Source organism: Physella acuta, unplaced genomic scaffold (genome assembly GCF_028476545.2).
Source record: "Physella acuta isolate Inbredline_101_S28 unplaced genomic scaffold, ASM2847654v3 ptg000345l, whole genome shotgun sequence".
NCBI classification, from domain to species: Eukaryota; Metazoa; Mollusca; class Gastropoda; family Physidae; genus Physella; species Physella acuta.
In genome coordinates this window covers 809,539-833,565 of record NW_026731864.1, presented here as the reverse complement: position 1 = coordinate 833,565, position 24,027 = coordinate 809,539, and the positions used below count along the sequence as shown (strand labels likewise).

Here is a 24,027-nt window from a genome sequence, read left to right as displayed (position 1 = left end):
GAGTAATCTTTTATATTTTCTGCACTTAATTACCTCAAGTTAAGGGCCTAAACACCCAGGGATCGAACTTTAATTTGAATATACGTTTGCATAACTAAATTGAAATTGTACATCAATTGCCCACGAATCTATTTGCCCTGATATATTTTGTCCTGATATTTTTTGTCCTGAGATATTTTTGTCCTTGAGATCATTTGTCCACATGATCATATGTCCTGAGATCTTTTGGCGGCGAGGTATTTTGTCTGAAATCATTTGTCCTATGACAGGGGTCGGCAACCTTTTGAAGCGGAAGAGCCAAAAGTTACAATTTTCAAAATTCCCCTGGTTTTAAAGAGCCACTAACATTTATTTATCTCAAATATTTTATTTTTTGATTAAGATTATTAGTATTTGTGCAAGGAGCTGAAGAGCCGCATCTTGATATCAAAGGAGCCGCATGCGGCTCGCGAGCCGCAGGTTGCCGACCCCTGTCCTATGATAATATCTCCTGTCATTCATTCATTCATATATATATATATATATATATATATATATATATATATATATATATATATATATATATATATATATATATATATATATATATATAATGTACATTTCTGGTTAGCTTTTCGTGCATCACCTAGCACTAGTGGGGGTTGTATAAATATTTTAATAACGTAATTAATTTAATGACTGTTTACTCACAAAAAGTTTTTGGCCACTGACCGTAGATGTTGATTTAAGCTTTATCCACAACAAATGATTTTTTTTTAACATCTCCAGGGACCACTTCACAAAAAATGTAAGCTTTATAGAAAAAAGTTGTGAATTCACCACAGAGACGAACGTCTTCGGGCGAAAAACTTTCACGGAAATCGACGATCTGATCAAACGTAACTTCCTACAGGAGAGCGGCGAGATTCTCATCGAGGTCGAGATGCGCAACATTCACAACATCTACGAGTGCTTCATGCGGCTGCCCAAAGAAGGCAGCGGCAGCAGCCATAGTTCCAGACACGGCTACGGAGACCGGATGGAATCGACGTATTTCATGTTCGGACTCTCGGACTGGAGTATATCCCTGTTTCCGGACAACAGCGTGGCGGAGGCGGACGGCAGCGTGGAGATCCAGCTCCAGCGGCACACCAGCTTCGATCACCTGTGCTACGTCAGGTACCGGATTATCCTCGGCGACGAGGGCACCTTCGACTCGGGTGATTTAGAACAAGTGTTGGACGCGTCTGGAATCGGCGAGCCCTTCACCATCGGGGCGTCGGTGCACCGGCTGTCCCGGGGGAGGTCGACGCTCAGGGTCAAGGTCGAGATGATCTCCGTGGTGTCGGTGAGCGAGGTGTACCTCAACGTGCTCACGCGCAACAGCAACCAGGCGCGCGCGCACTGCTACGACCGGGACAAGCAGGCATGGATGGTGGAGGCGGACACGACCGGAAAATACCTGACCTTCCGGCTTTTTTACACGGATATTTCTCACGTGCCCCGGAAGTTCTCGCGTTACGTCGGGTGGAACATTCGGATGGTATCCAAGGCAACGAACACGCGGCCGAAACGTACGCTGGACGGGCCGTACAGCAAGTACTACGTGCAACAGGAAGTGGACGATGGGTGTGTCATCAGGACGGACGTCTCGCTGGAGGAGGTAAGAAGTGGGGGGGGGAAGAGGGTAGGCCCGGGGTAGGGTGGCGGGGCGGGAGGTAAGAACTCTTCTATCGACTGGTGTATACTGTCTGCTGGGGGTAGGGGAAGCCCGGGGTGGGGTGGCGGGGAGGGAGGTAAGAAGTCTTCTATCGACTGCTGTATACAAATTTGGAGGTGATAGAAGTAAGGGAAGCCCGGAGTGGGGTGTCGGGTCACTGGGTGCTGGGGGGGGGGGGGGGTAAGGGAAGCGGTGCTGGGGGTAAGGGACGTCCGGGTGGGGTACTGGAGTTGGAATTTTTTTACTGTTGCAGTCACGGATGAGCGGTGCGTGAAAGGGGGAACCCTGGGGTGGGTTTGTTGGAGAGGGGGGTGGGGGTGGAAGGGGGGGGGGGTAAGGATTCTTTTATAGACACTTGTATGCAAATCTGGAAAAGAACAACCTGACAGTACTTGATTTCTCTTTTTCTAAGCACACAACCCTGTCTGAAATGCTGATGTTCACATTTGAAGCACATTAATAATAGACATTATATTTATCACTGTAACGTGTCTTTTACTATAACCATCAAATTAAATGGTTAGAGCCCATAGGAAATGCAAGGGTGTAAGGGCAGGGGGTCGCACCCCTTATGCTTTGGTAGTTTTCTTTGTTCAGTAGACTCTCATAAAAACTTAATATAATTCTTCACCTTATTCTAAACCTAACCGTCTGGTTTACTGATATTTCTCTCATAGATTCGCCGATTCTAGATTTTGTACTTAGGATCTAAATATACGTAGAACGATCAGATTTACCAAAGGCCAAAAGCTGAAACACCAAAATGTTCATACAATTGCACATTGCTCATATTTGCATTGATCTAAATCGACCAGACTAATGATTTTACGTTACAAAATCAGATACATTATAAGATCGCATTGGTTGTTTGGTTTCAGAGAAAAAAAAATCTTACATGTATAACATCTATATTAGAATTTAGGGGACGGAGTGGTCTAGCGGTAGAGAGCTGGGACTGCTAACCCGTAAGTCTCGAGTTCGAATCCGGGTTCAAATCACTAGACCGTCCCCAACTCTGATGGGTACCTAACTCATGTTAGGGAAAGTAAAGGGGGATGGACATAGTGCTGACCACACTATCTCTTCATATGCCGAGGTCACAGAAACAAGTGAACTCTACTTCACTTGCCCTATAGACCGTCAGGTTTGAAACGGAAACTTACTTCATTACTTTATTTAACATCCAAATTAGAATTTAGAGCTGCACTTGGAGATAAGCCACGCTCATAAAGATGAATATTGATTGTGAAAATTAGCTTAGCCAAACCAGATTAAAAACTTGCTGTTTTTTTTTTTGTGGTTCGGGAGGGGGAAACAAGGCGTCGAGACAGCCGAGACACATGATACGGGGAGACAGCCGAGACACATGATACGATGAGACAGAAAAGACACGTGATACGGGGAGACAGCCGAGACACGTGATACGGGGAGACACATGAGACACGTGATACGGAGAGACACATGAGACACGCTACGTAGATCCAATTTTATATCTCGTAAAAATCATGGCAACAAAAACATTACATATCGGAATTTTGAAAAAAAAATCAGATTTTTCAAATTTTTTCAAGTGCTTGAAATGTAAAAAAAAAATTACATTGCACGGAAATGATTCTATTTGTTAAGAAATAAAATAAAAACATTACAATTCTGAATGCCTATCAATTAACAGAACGAATCTACCATAATTTCAGCTCAAAGCACCGTTTTCAGCTTTTCTGTCTATCGACTAGATGCAGTATGCCTACACACTATGCGTGTGTCATTTATCCGTCTGATATTTTCTCAGAAATAAAAAAGAATAACTTAGAAATAAGCCGTTCTTGTTACTTAGGAAAAAGATTTGTAAATGAGATTATAACAAAAAAATGGAGTCGAGTTTAAAAATGTTTTAAAATTATGTATTTAAATTAAATTAAAATAATAAATAAAAACAAAAACAAAAACAAAAACACAGCCAAGTGCTGCTAAATTTTCCTCCCTTCACTTCTAAATCCGTTCTAAAGCGGTCGTCTGCCCCAGAGCTTAGCCCTGAAATCAAGACACCTCGCAGACGACGAAGAATTTAAAGGCGGTAAATAATTCAAGGACTTCCCAAATTTCAGATTGGCTCATATAAAAAAAGCGAGCCATTCTCTGGTGGATCAATAATCCACCACTCCACTCTCTCAACACTCTACACGCTATCGTACAGTAATCAAACTCTAGTGAGTAGGCTAGATCTAAACAATTAAGTTATGTGAGGGTAGGGGTGAGGGGTTTAGGTGGGGGGGGCATTCAAATACTGAAGTTAGATAAGAAAAAGTATAATCTATCACTGAAGTTGATGGGGAGAAGTATAATCTAACACTGAAGTTGGAATGGTAAAAGTATAATCTATCATTGAAGTTGGATGTGGAAAAATATAATCTATCACTGAAGTTGGATGTGGAAAAGTATAATTTATCACTGAAGTTGGATGTGGAAAAGTATAATCTATCCTTGAAGTTGGATGGGGAAAAGTATAATCTATCACTGAAGTTGGATGTGTAAAAGTGTAATCTATCACTGAAGTTGGATGTGGAAAAGTATAATCTATCACTGTAGTTGGAAAGGGAATAGTATAATCTATCACTGTAGTTGGAATGGTAAAAGTATAATCTATCACTGAAGTTGGAATGGGAATAGTATAATCTATCACTGTAGTTGGAATGGTAAAAGTATAATCTATCACTGAAATTGGATGGGGAAAAGTATAATCTATCACTGAAGTTGGATGGGAAAAAATATAATCTAATAATGGTGCAGTCTGGGATATTAAAGTTTTACATTCTTTTAAAATACTACAATAATTAAAAACTAAGTTTTGGTTTTCTTAAACGTGATACATATTCCCTTTAGCAATGTAAATCGATAGTTTAGAAAAGGCATTTTTCAAAATAATGTTTTTTGAAGTTTGTATTAAATGGTTGCCGTATTACGTCTAGTTTCCATATATATTGGCAACGTAGAATGGCTTCATTGGCTATCGTCTCGGCCAATCCGATATGCTCACAGATGTTTCTTTGATTAATATTACGTTTTAATGATGAGAATTCGACTTAACAATAATATTGGTACAGATGTTTCTTCAAGCTAAATTATTTTATAGATGGAAATTGAACGCAATATGGTCACAGATGTTTCTTTACCCTACACTATTGTTTATATTATTGATGATAATTCGTTTTGTATGATAGACCATTACATTTTCTTTGAACATAACACAGGACAAACAATCTACACATGTAGATTACAAAAAGGACTAACTTATTATCTATCAGTATCAATGCACATTTTCCAAAATAATACTAATTAAAGAATTTTTTAATGGCCAAGAAATTTTATAAATTGACTAAATCGAGGTTTTTTTAAAATTTATACTAGAATCAACTACTTAGCTGTGGCTATCTATAAATACATACAAAGATAGACAACAATTTGATGTCCATTGTTTGTACGCATTGATTCTGTGTACAATTCATCTGTAGTAGTTGTCCCCCATCCACTGTCGTCGCCTGGACCCCTCTCGCCAGTTGGCAATTAGATTATTTAAAACTACATTTCTATTTCCCTATCTGAACTTCCATCCCCCCAACACCCAACCCACTGTGCACCGCCAAGCTATTCCTCTCCCCCCGCCCCACCCTATTGTCTTGTAGTACCAGAAGACCCCCCCCCCCCCCCCCCCCGTTTAGTGAAGCACCGGATCCATAATCCGTCGCCTGAAGACGACTAGCAACCAGGACAGTTCCACAAACTCGGACTGTTTTATCACTCGATAATGAGCCGTGTCTCGCAGTATTCAGTCACGGCAAATTGCCTCTCAGTCGGCAAGCTGGTCGGCAAGCTCGCTCTCAGTCGGCAAGCTGGCTTTGAAAAGTCCAGGAAACCACAGGGGGAACCGCTGTTACATTAGCGCGGGTCGATTAGCTGGATTGGAAGGAAAAAAACTTGTTCACAATTTTTTGCAATGCTGAAAATTAGGTACTGGTAATTTCTTTGGTAGGTCAATAGACTGTCTTGTAGATTTTTTTTTCGTAGGCATCTCCGTATGTGTTAGTATATGTATTTCTGTATGTGTTAGTGTCTGTATTTCTGTACGTATTAGTATAAGTATTTATGTACATGTAAGTATAAGTATATCTGTACCTGCTACAGAGGCGTTGCGAGGGGGGGCGGGGGGCGGGGGGACATATGGGTTGGAAAAACAAATCGAAAGTTGGAGGGGTGGTGCTACGCCTCTGACCTGCTAGTATATGTATTTCTGTACTTTCGGGGGAAATTTTACCACCCCCCCCCCCCGAAAGAGATGGAATTTACATAGTAAACATACACTTTTACTAGTGTCCGCAACCCCCCCCCCCCCCCAAGAAAAATGTAGACCGCCGCCCCCCCCCCCCTCCCTCCCCCGAAAATATCAAGTGCCATCCGGAGAAAAAAGTCTGGAAGAAACACTGAGTATATGTATTTCTAAAGGTGTTAGTATATGTAGTTCTGTGTATGTTTGTATATGTATATCCGTAAGTGTTAAGGCTAGAATCAGGATACGGGATAGACTGAGCAGAATTCAACAATGCTTTATTCACCCTTACCGACGCAGTAAATGATCTATTTTTGACAGTTAAACCATTTTTGACACTGATTGTATACAATGATTTCAAGCTTTAAAATGTAATGATTTCATGTTTTAAAATGCAAAATTAATTTTATTGATTGAATTCTGAAAACTTCCATCAATGCTAATTAGGAAAGCAGATTAATTTTTTTTAAGTTATTCACAGTATCTATGCTATCCATATTATCAACATATCCACGCTAGCTGTATTATCCACATGCCTGCTACAATTCGTGAATTGGGAATTTCCATGACACCATTTTATCGGCGCTATAATTGTTCAGTGTTTGCTCATTTGATAGGTGATGTTGATAGTACAAGCTAATCAGCGAACGCTGGGAACTGATCAAACTAATGAAGTGTAGGATGGTGATGTCAGTTAACAGTTCTAGTCGTCAAGTAAATTACCTTTTAACACCTGGCTGAGGTATGAGCGGAGATTTACTAGACAGAATGATCCTTAGGCGCAACTGCACTACCAAATTATGCTAGGTACTGATAAAAGCTGAATGAACTCACTTCGATACCACATTGGCCACTCATCTATAAACATACAAATAGGCACAGGCATGGAAGGTCTTAGTTCTAGAACATCTTTTAGTCTACACCCACGGTTCTTAACCTTTTTCACACCAGTTTCATACGCGCATTCACCGCACCCTTTTTTTAAAATTCTAACGTCCGCACTGACAAAATGAGACCTCCGTCGAACCCCTAAGATCGAACCCAGGTGAAGAACAACTGGTCTAAACATTAATTATTTCTCTTAATGGTAGAACAAATGTGTATCTAAACATTGAAGATTTTGTTTTGTTGGGGGGGGGGGGGGGGGGGAAGATGTCCCCTGCCTAAACGAAGCACGGACAATAATAGCACAAGGTAGAATAAGCTATAATAGCACACGGTACAGTATGCTATGATAGCACTAGGTAGAATATGCTATGATAGCAAAAGGTAGAATATGCTATGATAGCACTAGGTACAATATGCTATGATAGCACAAGGTAGAAAATGCTATGATAGCACAAGTTACAACATGCTATGATAGACAAGATACAATATGCTATGATTTCACACGGTACAATATACTATGATAGGACAAGCTAGCACACACTAAGATCTGGGCTTGAGAATTTCCATTTAGAGCAGAGAAAACACATTCTTTTAGGAGTGCTGCATGCGTTTTAGTTAGGTGTACGTGTATGCGGTGTTTGTGGGTGTGTGTCGGTGTGTATGAGTGTGATTTTGAAGTGTGAGTGTTTGTATATGTTTGCGTGTATGTGCATGGATATTTGTGTCGGTGTGTATGAGTGTGATTTTGAAGTGTGAGTGTTTGTATATGTTTGCGTGTATGTGCATGGATATTTGTATATGCTAATATACAGGTATATTGAACTGACCGATCCATTACACCATACTACTGTAATCTTTTTTTTTCTTACACCAAACACTTCACTAATATTTTTTTTAAAATTTCAAACACGAAAATGCTAAGAATTAAAATAAAATTTAAAAAAATTAAAAACAAAGGCATAAATTAAATTCGTAAATTTCTCCAAATGTAAGGTTTTGTCTCAAAGGGAAAGCACACAAATAATTAGCAGAGATTAATTATTCAGAAGTCCTTTAGGCGATAAGATCAGTATCTCAACTATATATGGAGAACTTAAAGATACAGACTTTTGTAGAAAATAATATTTGAAAGTTACAAATGTATAATCGAAATTTTATTTAAAGAAAATAAATAAAACTATAAGCATATTCGAATGCAGAAACACATAATTTATTTAATATGGTTGTGTTGACTAATTATGCATACAATTTAAATTTTATAATATTATGCCTTTTGGTAACCTGTGTTATTTTAAATGTGTCGGATTTTAGGTTTTAGAAATAAACATTGGACCCCTTTAAAATAAGTGACAAAAAGCTCATTGATGGAATGGGAATTGACGGTGTTAACTCAATGATTTGTCATAATAGAAGATTAGCACTGAAATCTAAACTATTATTTACCCTAGCCTATAGGTCCTCTAAGCCTTCAATTAGCTTTCAATTTATGAAAGATTAAACTGTTTTCTCGTTGATATACACTTAGCATCATCTGAAAGACCCAGTAAACAAGTAAAAAAAAAATGCTCTAAGCCAAAACAAAGTGTTCCAAACAACAACAGCGGTGAGAGCTATTAATTTAGCGAAAAATACCTTTTTGTTGAGCTTACCTAGTCAATTCAAAGTTTGTTTGATTATTATTAATTAAATTGAATTATATTAATAAAAACTATTTAAAATATTATAAAAAATGATTATTATTTGTTAAACACACTGGGTCGATTACAACTTCTCTTGATTATTTATATTTTTTAATTAAAAAAAAAGAGTTTAGGTATTTGGTTATTTCTTTGCTTTGTCACTAATATCGTTCAACGTGTAGTAAAACACATTGCGTTTTGACCAATAACTATTTTATAAAATATTTTTCTCAAACAAGTATAACATTAAAATATACAGCTCTATAATTCACGTGTAACGGGTACCAACGGCTAGTCATTACATAAACCACCATCCTTACAAATACCTCCCTCAATACATACACTTTCCTCGGGACATATATCTCACACATCACATATATCTCACACATCACATATATCTCCCATTAAACTTCCATCATTACATTTACCTCCCTCATTACCTCATCGCACATACCTTACTCAGTGGCGTAGCGAGGTCGGGTGTCACCCGGTGCGGCACTTAAAGGGGGCAACCCTTCAGAGGCGTAGCGACCCTTCCCGGGGACAAATTTTCGATTTGCAACCCCCCTCAAGTTTTCGATTTGCACCCCCCCCCCCCCCCCCCTCAAACTTTCGATTTGCACCCCGTCAAGTTTTTCTCTATATATTTTGCTATTTTTTGCCTTGGTGTCACCCCCCTAAATGGTGTCACCCGGTGCGGTCCGCACCCCCCCCCCTCGCTACGCCTCTGACCTTACTTATCATCTATTCCCTAATTAAATCCCCCCCCCCATCATGACATACAACTCTTCAATCACATGTCACTCCCTCCTATTATCTCACTAATTTTAAAAGATACATCATGTTTTCTATCTAAAGTGTATCATTTATGACTCGCTCAAGTTTTGATTTTTGTTAATTAGAAATTCGTTTTGAAATATTTAGCACTGTTATTTCATCTCTCACTTCAACACAACATAAGACAGGAATACAACACACGAACACAACACGTGAACACAACACGTGAAACAACACAACACACGAACACAACACGTGAACACAACACGTGAACACAACACGTGAACACAACACGTGAACACAACACGTGAACACAACACGTGAACACAACACGTGAACACAACACGTGAACAAAACACTTCAACAAAACTCATCAACAAAACACATCAACAACACACATCAACTAAACACATCAACAAAACACATCAACTAAACACATCAACAAAACACATCAACAAAACACATCAACAAAACACACCGACACCATGCAATAATACAATAATACAACATATCAACGATACAGCACAGCAACACAACACAATAATTTAGTAACAAAAAACACTTAACCACAAAATACAACAACACAATACATGGACAAAACTTACAACAAAACAAAAAAAAAAAACAACACAAAACAGCAATAAGTACAAAAACGCAATTCAAGAACATAAAACAGCACAACTGAACAACATAATACAACACCACCATACAACAAAACCAACATCAACAAAAAAACTAATCACCCAACCTCAATGATAAATCAATACCAATCAAAACCTGTTTCCCATAAAATCTTTTTATCCCTGCTATGTTATCCCACTTCTACTTTTTCCCCGTAAAATTCTCCCTTTCATAAACACCCAACCAGGTCCGGCATTTTGCCGGGCACAGAAAGATACCCACACAAGTGGCACGAAAAATCACGCCAGTACACACGGCCTTTTGTAGGCCCGCGAGATTGCACGAGATTATATATTTTTTTTACTTTCGTTTTCTCCCCTCGGATATCCGGTGCTGAAGCAAACATGGAATTGATCTGCTATGGGAGATCACTCGCCTGCGTTCTACGTCAGTACGGTGGGTTCATGATATGAGTTCTACGTCACTTCATGATATGAGTTCTACGTCACTTCATGATAAGCGTTCTACGTCAGTACGGTGGGTTCATGATATGCGTTCTACGTCACTTCATGATATGAGTTCTACGTCTGTACGGTTAGTTCATGATATGCGTTCTACGTCACTTCATGCTATGAGTTCTACGTCAGTATGGTAGGTTCATGATATGCTTTGTACGTCAGTATGGTGGGCTAAACTTATTTCAAGACTCACATAAAAGTATTTACTTTTGCAAAACTTGACAGTTCTTACCAATTTTTTTTTATTACCAACGTCTGATTACGTCACAGTAATGGAACTGTGGATACATGTAGTAAAATATTAACCGATATGAATTGATATTTTGACGCTTACCCTATTCAAAACCCTACCCCAATACAAGTGCTGCTGCAACAAATGGGGTTTGCTCAAGTGAAGTAGAGTTCACTTGTTTCTGTGACCTTGGCATATGAAGAGATAATGTGGTCAGCACTATGACCAGCCACCTTTACTTTCCCTAACCTGAGTTAGGTACCCATCTTAGCTGGGCGGACGCAGGCACGTGCTACTCGCTTGAACCAGGATTCGAACTCGAGACTTTCGGGTTAGCAGTCGATCGCTCTACCACTACACCACAAAAAGTAAAACTGAGGAGTAAAGTTTTGGGGTCTTTATTTTAATTAACCAACGTTTTAATTAACCAATGTTTTAATTAACCAACGTTGCTTCTGTAAATCCTGAATCTCCAAGTCTACGACATATCGAAGTGAACTTAGCTAAACTTTCAACCACCAGTCAAATCTTTCAAATATTAACAATGCAATCTCACCGTCTAGCCAATGCTATGAGTTTTTTCTTCTTCAAATAGAGGAAACGGATTTACCCGTATCTATTTTCTCTCGCTATTGAACTTCACGCAGCTCGTGCCTACAAAACCGCCCGGGGCGGCGCAGCAGGGGTGGGGTCGTAAAGTCGAGATCAAAAGTTGGTACTCACGGTTGTCACGTGATCGTGTCAATAAATAAGTGATCAGATACGAGAGAAAAACAAAGGGAGGGGGGGGGGGGTGTTTGCGATAATTATAGCTATGACCTAGATACTAACTACTAGGCGGTTGAAGAGAATCGCACTTTGCGCATCGATGTAAGCTAGTGTAAGTTGGTGTAATTTGATGTCAGCTAATGTAAGGTAGTGTAATTTGATGTAAGTTCATTTACGTCTGTAGAACTTAATTTAATTTTATGTAAGCCTAAAGAACTTTGATTTAAGTTGTTAAAAGCAAAGATTGTTGTTTGTGTAGACCAGGGGTCTCCAAACTACGGCCCGCCCGCGAGGTCCTCATGCGGCCCGCGAGGTCCTCTCATCCGGCCCTCGGAAGATCTTTTAGTCCACGGAAAAAAAATGTTTCTTGTAGGTGGCTGAGGAAAAATACCACCCCAATGAGATGCCTGGAAGAAACTCTGGCCCCCGAACTTATATTTGATAGTTAATGCGGCCCTCAGGCTGAAAAGTTTGGAGACCCCTGGTGTAGACGATACAATAGACTTAAATAGACAATACAATCGACTTAAACAGACAATACAATAGACTTAAACAGACAATACAATAGATTTAAACAGACAATACAATAGACTTAAATAGACAATACAATAGACTTAAACAGACAATACGATAGACTTAAACAGACAATACGATAGACTTAAACAGACAATACGATAGACTTAAACAGACAATACGATAGACTTAAACAGACAGTACGATAGACTTAAACAGACAATACGATAGACTTAGACGATACAATAGACTTAAACAGACAACACAATAGACTTCAACAGACGATATAATAGACTTTTATAAAGTTTACACTAGACTTGTATTTAGGCTACACTGGTGTATAGAGACTATACTAATTACAAAGCCTACACTATATACTTATCCAAGCTGGTAAGCAGTCATTGACAAGTCCACATTCGCTAATTATGACTTTATAATGACCGAAACGTGAGTAAAATACAAACACTTTTGTTGTAATTGTGTTGAATATCCCACAAATAATTCATCAAACCCCCTGGTGGCAATGATTGGATCAATAAACGTGAGACAGGGGGCATCACACAGTGTGTAGACAGACGCTGGGTGGGGGGGGGAGGGAGAATGTGACACGCCTACTAGACTTGCACTCAATACAGGAAGTGACGTCAATGGGCTGGTGGGAGGGGTGACCGAGCTTTGTGATTTCACGTCAGAGGATTGTAGGAGCTTGTCGTACAATTGTGAGGTAAAGAAAATAAGGTGAGGGGGAGGGGCGCGGGGGGGGGGGAGGTTGCTCTAAGTAAATTATGTGACGTCATTTACCATGTCCAGAAACTAGAGCGTGACAGCTGATGTGATGACACACCTCCCAATGTCAATGGCACACCCCCCATTGTCAATGACACACCTCCCAATGTAAATGACACACCTCCCAATGTAAATGACACACCTCCCAATGTAAATGAAACACCTCCCAATGTAAATGACACACCGCCCAATGTAAATGACACACCTCCCAATGTAAATGACACACCTCCCAATGTAAATGAAACACCTCCCAATTCCAACGAATGTAAATGACACACCTCCCAATGTCAATCACACACCTCCCAATGTAAATGACACACCTCCCAATGTAAATGACACACCTCCCAATGTAAATGACACACCTCCCAATGTAAATGAAACACCTCCCAATTCCAACGAATGTAAATGACACACCTCCCAATGTCAATCACACACCTCCCAATGTAAATGACACACCTCCCAATGTAAATGACACACCTCCCAATGTAAATGAAACACCTCCCAATTCCAACGAATGTAAATGACACACCTCCCAATGTCAATCACACACCTCCCAATTTCAATGACACACCTCTTACGAATATATGCAGGTACGTTTTCCCGATTTAATCAATATGAGGAGCCCTACAAGCCTTATTGTCTTGGTTTTAATTAACCGATATTTATAAACTTTCATTTTGTTTTTAAGCGTACAATATAAATCAAGCGTTTTATTTTAATTGTTTTCATTTATTCGTGAATTGCAAAAACACATTTTTTTTTTCTCTTCTGCTAAATTGAGTTATGTCCCTTCTATGAGTTATGGTCCCTAGTTATTGATTACATAATCAAATCACAATTAATCTTTTGTTTCAACGTTCAGCGTTGTGTTGTGTTTAATTAGTTAATTAATTACCATCCCTTGGTGAGTGTGAATATGTGTGGGAGGGCGTGGGAGGGGTGAGGGAGTGGGGTGGGGCCAACCTGGTTGTAGTCTGAATACAGTGTCAAGGGCAATCACATGACCCTGACCTTCACAATTCGTTCAAGGGTTCTTCACACTGTATGTACAACTGGGCACAAGTTCCAAGTAGAACACCAACAAGCATACATTATAATGATTATATGAACAACCTGGCACAAGGTCTGAGTGTAAAACCAAACATCCCTCCAGCCATAAAAGCAAGCACTATTGTTGCCGCAGTTATAGAACAACACAAAATATAAACAAAAGATCATGGTCGCCATTATAGAACAACACAAAATATAAAAAAAAAATCATGTCCACCATTATAGAACAAAACAAAATATAAACAAAAAATCATGTCCACGGTTATAGAACAACACAAAATATAAACAAAAAATCATGTCCACGGTTATAGAACAACACAAAATATAAACAAAAAATCATGTCCGCCATTATAGAACAACACAAAATATAAACAAAAAATCATGTCCACCATTATAGAACAAAACAAAATATAAACAAAAAATCATGTCCACGGTTATAGAACAACACAAAATATAAAAAAAAATCATGTCCACCATTATAGAACAACACAAAATATAAACAAAAAATCATGTCCACCATTATAGAACAAAACAAAATATAAACAAAAAATCATGTCCACGGTTATAGAACAACACAAAATATAAAAAAAAAATCATGTCCACCATTATAGAACAACACAAAATATAAACAAAAAATCATGTCCACCATTATAGAACAACACAAAATATAAACAAAAAATCATGTCCACCATTATAGAACAACACAAAATATAAACAAAAAAATCATGTCCGCCATTATAGAACAACACAAAATATAAACAAAAAATCATGTCCACTGTTATAGAACAACACACAATATAAACAAAAAATCATGTCCACTGTTGTAGAACAACACAAAATATAAACAAAAAATCATGTCCACCGTTATAGAACAACACAAAATATAAACAAAAAATCATGTCCACCATTATAGAACAACACAAAATATAAACAAAAGAGCATTTCCACTATAGAACAACACATCAACCGTAAACAAAAGCGTAGGTTATGATCAGAAACAGGACGCTCGTTATTCAAACACATCGATCTGCTGAAACCCAATAGTAGCGTGGTCAACCTCGTGTAGTGAATAATCAAGGTGAGGACAAAACTAGTGTCACGTGATACAATGTCTGTAGTCTTCACCACATTGTGTCGACTACTTCAATCATTGGCTATATGGTCGACTTCAATCATTGACTTACATGGTTGACTACTTCAATCATTTACCTACATGGTTGACCACTTCAATCATTTACCTACATGGTCGACCACTTCAATCATTTACCTACATGGTCGACTTCAATCATTGACCTACATGGTCGACTACAATCATTGACCTATATGTTCGACCACTTTAATCATTGACCTATACGTTCGACCACTTCAATCATTGACCTATATGTTCGACCACTTTAATCATTGACCTATAAGGACTACCACATCGCCCACACAACCACACACTATTCATTGTTTAACAATTCTCTTGTCCAAATAACAAAAACTCTATTTTGAATACTCTAATTTAAATTGTGTCTCAACGTTAACTGAAACAAAATCTATGCATTGTTATTTTAATGTCACATTATGTTAATAACAACAGTGAAGAATTCGGTTTAATTGTGTTTTAATTACTATTTAGCAATTTAAATTACATTTTGAGAAAATGCTAACAATCAATGTAATTGTTTTTAATATATATTTTTTTTAATTTGAAAATAAAAATTGATGCTAAAACTTAATTTTTTTAAAAATATTTTATATTGATTAAAAGACAAGAAACAAGGATAAAAATCGTTAGTCGTCGTATTATAAATTATCATCAAAACATTCAATGGACAGAAATTCTACTCGGCGTCATTGTTGTCATTTATGGAACGCCAGTGCAGAGAGGTGGCGTCATTTTTTTTTAACTCAGCGTTACAAGAACCAGCACCACGTTACCGGTTACCGGAAATCGTTCAAAACTTTACCGAAACTATCGCATATAATGTAATAATTATGTGTGAAATTTCGCCCACTTAACTTAAACGGTACACAATTTATTGGCTTTTTAAAAAAACCGGATGAAAGTAAGTACCACTTCCGGTTACCGGAAATAATACACAATTCGATATAGAACTACAAATTTGAAATAATACCAATATATCAAATTTCGTCCAAATGGCTGAAGCGTTACCCAGGTTATCGTGTTCACAGACACACAGACGGACACATATGCTTCACATATCACAGTCCTTCAGGGTTGTTTAGGCCTGTCCTCTTTACTTTTCTCTCTCTCTCTCTCTCTCACACACACATACACACACACACACCACACACACTTCCAACCCCTACCCCACCTGTGTGTACCCTTCTTTTCCACTTTTCACTTCCCCTGTGTGTGACTGATAGCTTGAACCATATTAGAACAAATCGTCTTGAGCTCTTCATCCCATCTTTCATTCCTGGCTGGTACATTGTTTCACCTACCCCACCCCACACTTCCACCCCACACCCCTGACTGGTATATTGTCTCCTCCACCCCACACTTCCACCCCACACCCCACCACACACCCCAGACTGGTATATTGTCTCCTTCACCCCCACCCACATCCTAACCTCTACATTGTCTCCCCCATCCCACACTACTGGTGTGATAGTCTCCCCCACCCCCACATCCCCACCCCATCAGCTTTTGTATTGAGCACTGATTATCTCGAGCTAAACTCACATACAAGCCAAACTCATTTCTATTCAAACAACATTTGTCCAAGTATTTAAAAACCAAATACTTTACTTCTTCTAAAAAAAAAATCTTAAATAAAAGTGAAAAAAAAAACCCGCTCCAATCTCTAGATCTACCTCAACATTTTAAAAACTCAGATCGGTTGAAAAAAATAAAGTTAAACTAAAATCGGTACTCTCTCAGTCACGTTTTGTTACGTTGTCCATGTGGAAAAAAAAAGTTGTAACGACAGTTGGGGTGATGGGCCGGACCCAATATTTAGTCAGCCATCATGACAGGCCAGTGGACTTGGAGTGGTCTGCCATCGTACTTAGCGCTGGACTTGCCACCCCTCCCGTCATGTCTCTCCCCTCCCCCCACACCCCCACCCCAAAAAAAAGTTTCCAGACACTCCTGGTCCTAATCGTGGACGGCGTTTAACTGTTTAAAAAAAAAACTTCTCTGGTTGAGCTTGTAGAAAAACTGGTGGGATTTGAGTGGTGTAACTGGGGGAGGGGAGGGCTGGGTGTCAATAGTTTTAGATAGTGTCTCAAGTCAAAAACATGGTTCAACTAGGTCATCATCCTACCTTCCCCCCCCCCCCTCCTCTTAATTGTAAAGAATAGATCGAAATGCGCGTCAAGTTGTAAAGTTGATAGACCTAGATGCGAAAGATGAACAGAGTAAGTTTTTGTGAATCTAAGATTTTATGGCAATCCTTTTGTACATGACTTCTTACTTGGTTAGTTGACACATCTCCACCAACACATTCTACAAGCGCTTGTCTCCAGTTTTAAAAAAATACGACAACTTCCATCAAGATATTGGTTTGTATTACATCGTTTATCTGATCAGTAAAGTCAGTATTTGATGCTCACCAAAAACGTAATGTTGCTGGCATACACCTTATCAAACCTTGCTGTTAGGAGTCAGCTGTAGGTTAGAATAATCTAGAATTAGGGGAGAGTGCGTGTGTGAGTTGAGTTTACCCTTGAGTATTTTTAACCCAAGGTCGAATGCGGTACAAAAGCTGGAGTGAATGATTGTAAGGAGGTAGCGGTGAGGGCGTGGGCTACTCTGTAATGTGAAGGGTTGAGTCCAAATCTTCTTCTTCGTTCTTATTTTTTAGTGTTGGGAGGGATCGCGCGTTATCTGCCAGAGGGTTTGAACTCGACACTTTTTTCGAATTTATCAACCATGAGCTTTACCGACTCGACCACGTCTCCATCAAAATTAAGGATACGTGTCAACTGGTTATGCGTCATTGAGGCCATTGACTCCGATTTCAGCCTGCTTTTCTTTTTGGATTTGCTTCCATAGCCTTTGTCCAACCAAGAACAAACTACAAGGCAGCAGTTGTTTGATTTAGGAGTTGTCTCTCCTAGAAGAGTTGCTGTCCCCAGCTAACGAACCCGAGGGTTCGAACTTGAGACTTTTCGGTTTAGCAGCCATGAGCTTTACCGACTCGACCACGCCGACCCCTTGAGTCCAGATAAAAGTATTGAAGATAACCACGAATCGTTACCTGAGTTGAACCAAACCTGGACGTAACACTTGCCCCGCCTCTACAATCGCCGTTTGACATGGTTTACGTCATCTGGTCAATTAGGTCTAATCTCTCGGCCCTTTCATCTCGAGCTTAGCGAACCTTTGATCTAGTTTTTGGACTCCTGGAGTGGTGAAATTATCACCACTCCATAGCTATCATTGTATCAGCCCCAGTTTCTTTCATTTCAAACTAAAACAGTTTGCCACTGTATCACAGAGAATTGGTGCCGTACTGGTTAGCTGTAAGAGCTGAGCTTTCTTCTTTGCTTTTGTTATTGAATCTGAAGAAGTAGGATTATCACATTTTGCTTTTTGTATTTTCTTCTTCTTCGTTCTTAATTTTAGCGTTGAAATTGATCCCCCTCCAACGCAATTAAGGATACGTGTCAACTGGTTATGCGCCAATGAGGCCATTGACTCCGATTTCAGCCTGCTTTTCTTTTTGGATTTTCTTCCATAGCTTTTGTTCTAGAAAAGTGACTGTTCCCAGCTAATGAGCCTCATTTGCTGGAGGGTTTGAACTCGAGACTTTTCGGTTTAGCAACCATGAGCTTTACCGACTCGACCACGCCGACCCTGTTTGTATTTGAATTACGATCCGTCACTAAACTCTTTACTAAACTCGCAAAGGGGAACAACCAAAAAAATAACTAACACAGAAAAATGCCAATACGAGTGACAAGAGGAAAGTGAAACAAAAAATGGCATGTTTTTTATTACTTTCTCTTATAGAGAAAGTCTTGTAATCGTGCAAAAAAAAAAAATCAAGATTTTTACAAATCTTGACGTTTTACACCTCACTGATACGGAAAAACATAATTTTGCAATCTTGTCCGTATGTCTGTGTGTCTGTGTGTCTGTCTGTCTGTGTGTAAACACGATAACTTGAGTACCGTTACAGCTAGGTTGATGAAATTTCATATATAAGTATTTTATCAAAATCGTAGATCCTGATCAACTTTTGAGTGATTTCCGATAACCGGAAGTGGTTCTTTTTTCTACTTTGAATTTTTCAAAAGCCTATGACTTGAGTACTATTTCAGATAGATAAATGAAATTTCATATGTAAGTAAAAGATCTAATTCTCTACCTTCTGTCAAATTCTGAGTAATTTCCGTTGACCGGAAGTACTAATTTGCGCTATTTTCGATTTCTCAATAAACGCATGTAAATTTGTAAAGTACTAATAATATTCCGCACTATTATGCACATTTTGTTTTGGCGTTCGCTTGGTGCGCAATTCTTTTTTCTATGAGATTCTATTCTATTTTTAAAAGTTTAAGTAATTAAAAATCATATATTTCAAGTTATATAAGAATATTCGAGACAGATTAGGGGAGATCACTCCCGGTTTAATTTTTTTAGATTTCAACCTTGTGCATGCCTGTTGTTCTATAGGTTTTACTGCCCGTTTATTTAACCTATGGAACCATATCCTTGGCAACCAGGAGGTCATCATTGATTGGTCCACTCACCCACGTGACAAAACTAGTCCTTGACCCACAGGTCAACACTAATCAAAACTTCCACCAATCAGACCCCTGCCCCGCAAGCCAAATTTTCATTCTCCTCATTACCTGATTCATTAAAAAACGAACGGGACATAAAATAAACAAAGACAGAGTGATCTGATGCTCACCTATTGACCAGCTAGCCGAGGAAACAAATGGGGTGTAACTGTGATATGTGATGGGTTCTACAGCAGGTATTGGCAGAGATTATAATCACTAATGGACACACCAACATCATTTAATGGACACACATCATCATTTAATGAACACACAATTATAATTTAATGGACACACCAACATCATTTAATGGACACACATCATCATTTAATGAACACACCATTATAATTTAATGGACACACCAACATCATTTAATGGACACACCGCCATCATTTAATGGACACACCAACATCATTGAATGGACACACCAACATCATTTAATGGACACACATCATCATTTAATAGATACACCACCATCATTTAATGGACACACATCATCATTTAATAGATACACCACCATCATTTAATGGACACACCACCATCATTTAATGGACACACATCATCATTTAATGGACACACTTCATCATTTAATGGACACACATCATCATTTAATGGACACACATCATCATTTAATGGACACACTTCATCATTTAATGGACACACATCATCATTTAATAGATACACCACCATCATTTAATGGACACACATCATCATTTAATAGATACACCACCATCATTTAATGGACACACATCATCATTTAATAGATACACCACCACCATTTAATGGACACACCAACTTCATTTAATAGATATACCACCATCATTTAGTGGACACACCATCATCTTCACAAGGTTCAATACAGTTTGTTAAAAGCACTGCATGCAAAATAAATAATTAGTTTTATCATCGCGAAAATTCTAAAGTGCGGCAGGTTTTACATTTACTGCACGGCCGTAGAACTTTAAGAAAAGATTGGATTGGGTTGGGATTTGATTGAATACACTCACCTCTCGCACCCCGCACCTCTCATTCCCTACCTCTCTTACATCCTATCCCCCACCTCAACCCCCACACCTCTCATACATCCTACCCCCCACAACTGAACCCCCCTCTCATACCTCAAATTTCCTACCTCTGACACCCCACCTCCCCCCCCCCACCCCAGCCTTGTCACCTGCCCATTGATCTAACCCGGGGTGTTCTGGGACCAAAACCTCCGATCAGTTCCCACCATTGATCTGCCGCTAAAATTGGAAGTAACGGTAACCACGTGACCGGCCACAGCACCGTGACGTCATGACGTCCGTGACACAAACACGGTTCTGGTTTTATCCCCCATTGTTTGTATGACGTATGCGGAAGTGCTTGTAGTCCCCCACTTGACCTCGGTGTTTGGTGTTTGTATTGCAGCACGTGACTTCTGTCCTTGTCTTGGTGTTGCCTGTTGTGTCATTTAACGCGCGTCAATGCTGGGTACTCCGCCCAGCTGAGCGATGCTCCATTTTGTTGCTGCTATTCTATCGTGGCAATTATTTATTTATTTTGGGATGTTAATTAGTCCGGCACGTACGGCACAGTTTATGTTGCAATATTGCATCTAAATTAGATTTGAAGGTTGATACTGAGCAGTAGAGTGAGAACAACTATCAGCCTGCAACTATGTGAGTATGTAGATGTGTTACAGCTATAATTATGGTCGGGGTACGGCGTGGCCTAGAGGTAGAGCGCAAAAACGTCCCTGAGTCCACCCAGCTCTAATGAGTTCCTAACTCATCTTAGGGAAACAAAGGCGGCTGGGCATAGTCCTGACCACCTTAACCCCCCTGTATGTCGGGGTCATTGAAACAGATGAGCTCTACTTCCTCTGCCCCATGTGTCTTGGGCACAAACAAGAAAAGATAATAATTATGGTGACGCTCATTGTTTGGAGGTCTGCCTGCTACACATATGCTGACACAAGTATTTATTTGTGAGACCTAACATTTTACTTTTATAGTATGGCTGACAATTCGATCTATGAAGAAAAACAACTCATTAACAGATGACGCTTCAAGGTAAAGTAGATGAAGTAGAGTTTATGACGAAACTATATAATACTCTCACCCTTCTAGCCGTGACCTAAATGGATATAGACTTCCGATCCAAAACAAAAAACCGAACTCGCATCGTTTACATTAGGACTGGCTAGATCTACCGGACGACCACATCCCTCGCATTAACTTACAACAACACTTGCTCCTCTCCTCAGCTCCCCCTGCCTCTCCTCAACTACCCCTGCCTCTCCTCAGCTCCCCCTGTCTCTCCTCAACTACCCCTGCCTCTCCTCAGCTCCCCCTGTCTCTCCTCAACTACCCCTGCCTCTCCTCAACTCCCCCTGCCTCTCCTCAACTACCCCTGCCTCTCCTCAGCTCCCCCTGTCTCTCCTCAACTACCCCTGTCTCTCCTCAACTACCCGTGTCTCTCATCAACTACCCCTGTCTCTCCTCAAATACCCCTGTCTCTCCTCAACTACCCCTGTCTCTCCTCAACTACCCCTGTCTCTCCTCAACTACCCCTGTCTCTCCTCAAATACCCCTGTCTCTCCTCAACTACCCCTGTCTCTCCTCAACTACCCCTGTCCAAGGCCGGCGCTACCAATACGGCGAACTAGGCGGTCGTCTATGGCGCCCTTCCTGTGGGGGGCGGGGGCAAAAAGGTTTAATCTCTATTATCAAAAAAGTACTTAATAGTTAAAAACTTTTATTATCTTTTATAAACTATTGCTTTATATATATATATATATATATATATATATATATATATATATATATATATATGTATAGATGGGTGGTAATATACAAAGGAGTAGCAATCTATTTCGGCACCCAGGACGAACTATCAATTTTGCGTCCCCGCCCACAAAATAGGCCTATATAGGCCTATATTTATTCGCGATGGTGAGAATACAACCCTACCTCCCTTTTTACCAGTCACTTTACCTTTTTAGTTTGGTGTCACATAATTGATGTTGAAAACGATTAAATAAGTCCGTAATTTAAATTTCGAACATTTCAAACGGTTATCTAAATTTAATGTTGATTTAGTGATCGCTCTAGCGCATGACGGGGCGTTCCGAAACACGTGCAATTATGGTTTTTAATAGGGCGTGTAAGTCTCGTTTTCTCTGACTTTGATTTAGAAATCTGTTCTGGTGTATATAGTTTTGTAATGACGGGGTGTTCAAAGTATTGTACTTGTTTGGTAAGTTTTGATGAATCGTTTCGATTTGGGAGTAACGGCGTAAGGCTGTTGTTGATATGGTTTCGTAGGTATAAAGTGTCGAAGTGTTAAAGCGTCGTATTTTTTATTTGGCTGTTGTGTAGTTGAAGGTCTAGTGGAATCTGATAGGTAGTAGAGAAATGAGAATGTAGGTGAGGAGGTATCGTAGTTCTGGAGCTCGGGAGTATCGGGCCTTGCGGTATTAAGGTATCGAATTGTGTTTGCTGTTAACGTGTAGTAGTAGGTCCAGTTAAATCTTTGTTGATTGGGAGTATCGCTTGTTTGGTGAAGTTAAGCGAGGTGGTGTCGTAGTTCTTGAACATCGAGTCTTGTTATGTTTAGGCATCGATGTTTGATATCTGTTGTGAATGTAGTAGAGTATATCGAGTAGTCGAGTTTATCGTAAGTTTGATTATTTCAATTCAGGACGGAACACACTACAAATAAAGCTAGGCGTCCTCTAGCTGAAAAATCTTTAGTTTTTTAGGAATCTATATTACCACTCTTAAAGTATTAATATATAATATTATATAGGTTGAAATCTATAACTAACTGTAAACTTTTTTTTTTCAAATTATAATTTTTCCATTTAATCAATAATTATGGCAATGTCTTAAACAGTTCACGTATTTGATTTTATTTTTATCCAAAATTATTTTTCTTTAAATACTTTTATTTTCAACTAAAGCAATTAACATCAAACATTTGCTTGTTATTTTACATAACATTGTTATTTTACATAGTATTCATCACATTTTGTACTTTAAAAAATAAATCCTAAACATTGAGGCATGGATATGTGCAGAGCAAAGCAGTTAATTGAATGTCATCAAAATTGACTAGAAGTATGTATAATAAAGATACCGTGTTTAGACTTTCAAACAAAACCTACAGTTAAGTAGTCAATCCGTAAAATATATTCTGTTGACACAATTACATAGGTAATATAAAAGATTTGTCATATTTATTACGTAATGAAATTTAAAGCGTTTTATTGTGTTACACTTGGTTAATTTAGCTATTCTTGTGAAAGCTATTTCCCTTGAGATAAATTTTGGTGTTTTGATTTTAAAATGGGAGATAATTCGTTGCTTAAGTTCAAATTATTTCAAATTCTTGCACCTTAGGTTGACCTCTTACTTATAAATACAACTTTATGTAATTATTTGCTATTG

The 24,027-nt window shown here is 39.0% G+C and overlaps 1 protein-coding gene across 1 annotated transcript in view; it reads left to right on the top strand.

The window, feature by feature from the left end:
* LOC131941079 (uncharacterized) overlaps nucleotides 1-24,027 on the top strand; it is a 77,489-nt gene that overhangs the window by 4,727 nt on the left and 48,735 nt on the right. Inside the window, exon 3 of the mRNA XM_059300065.1 lies at nucleotides 769-1,642. Coding sequence (XP_059156048.1) covers nucleotides 769-1,642 — 874 coding nt within the window. The remainder of the gene's footprint in view (nucleotides 1-768; nucleotides 1,643-24,027) is intronic.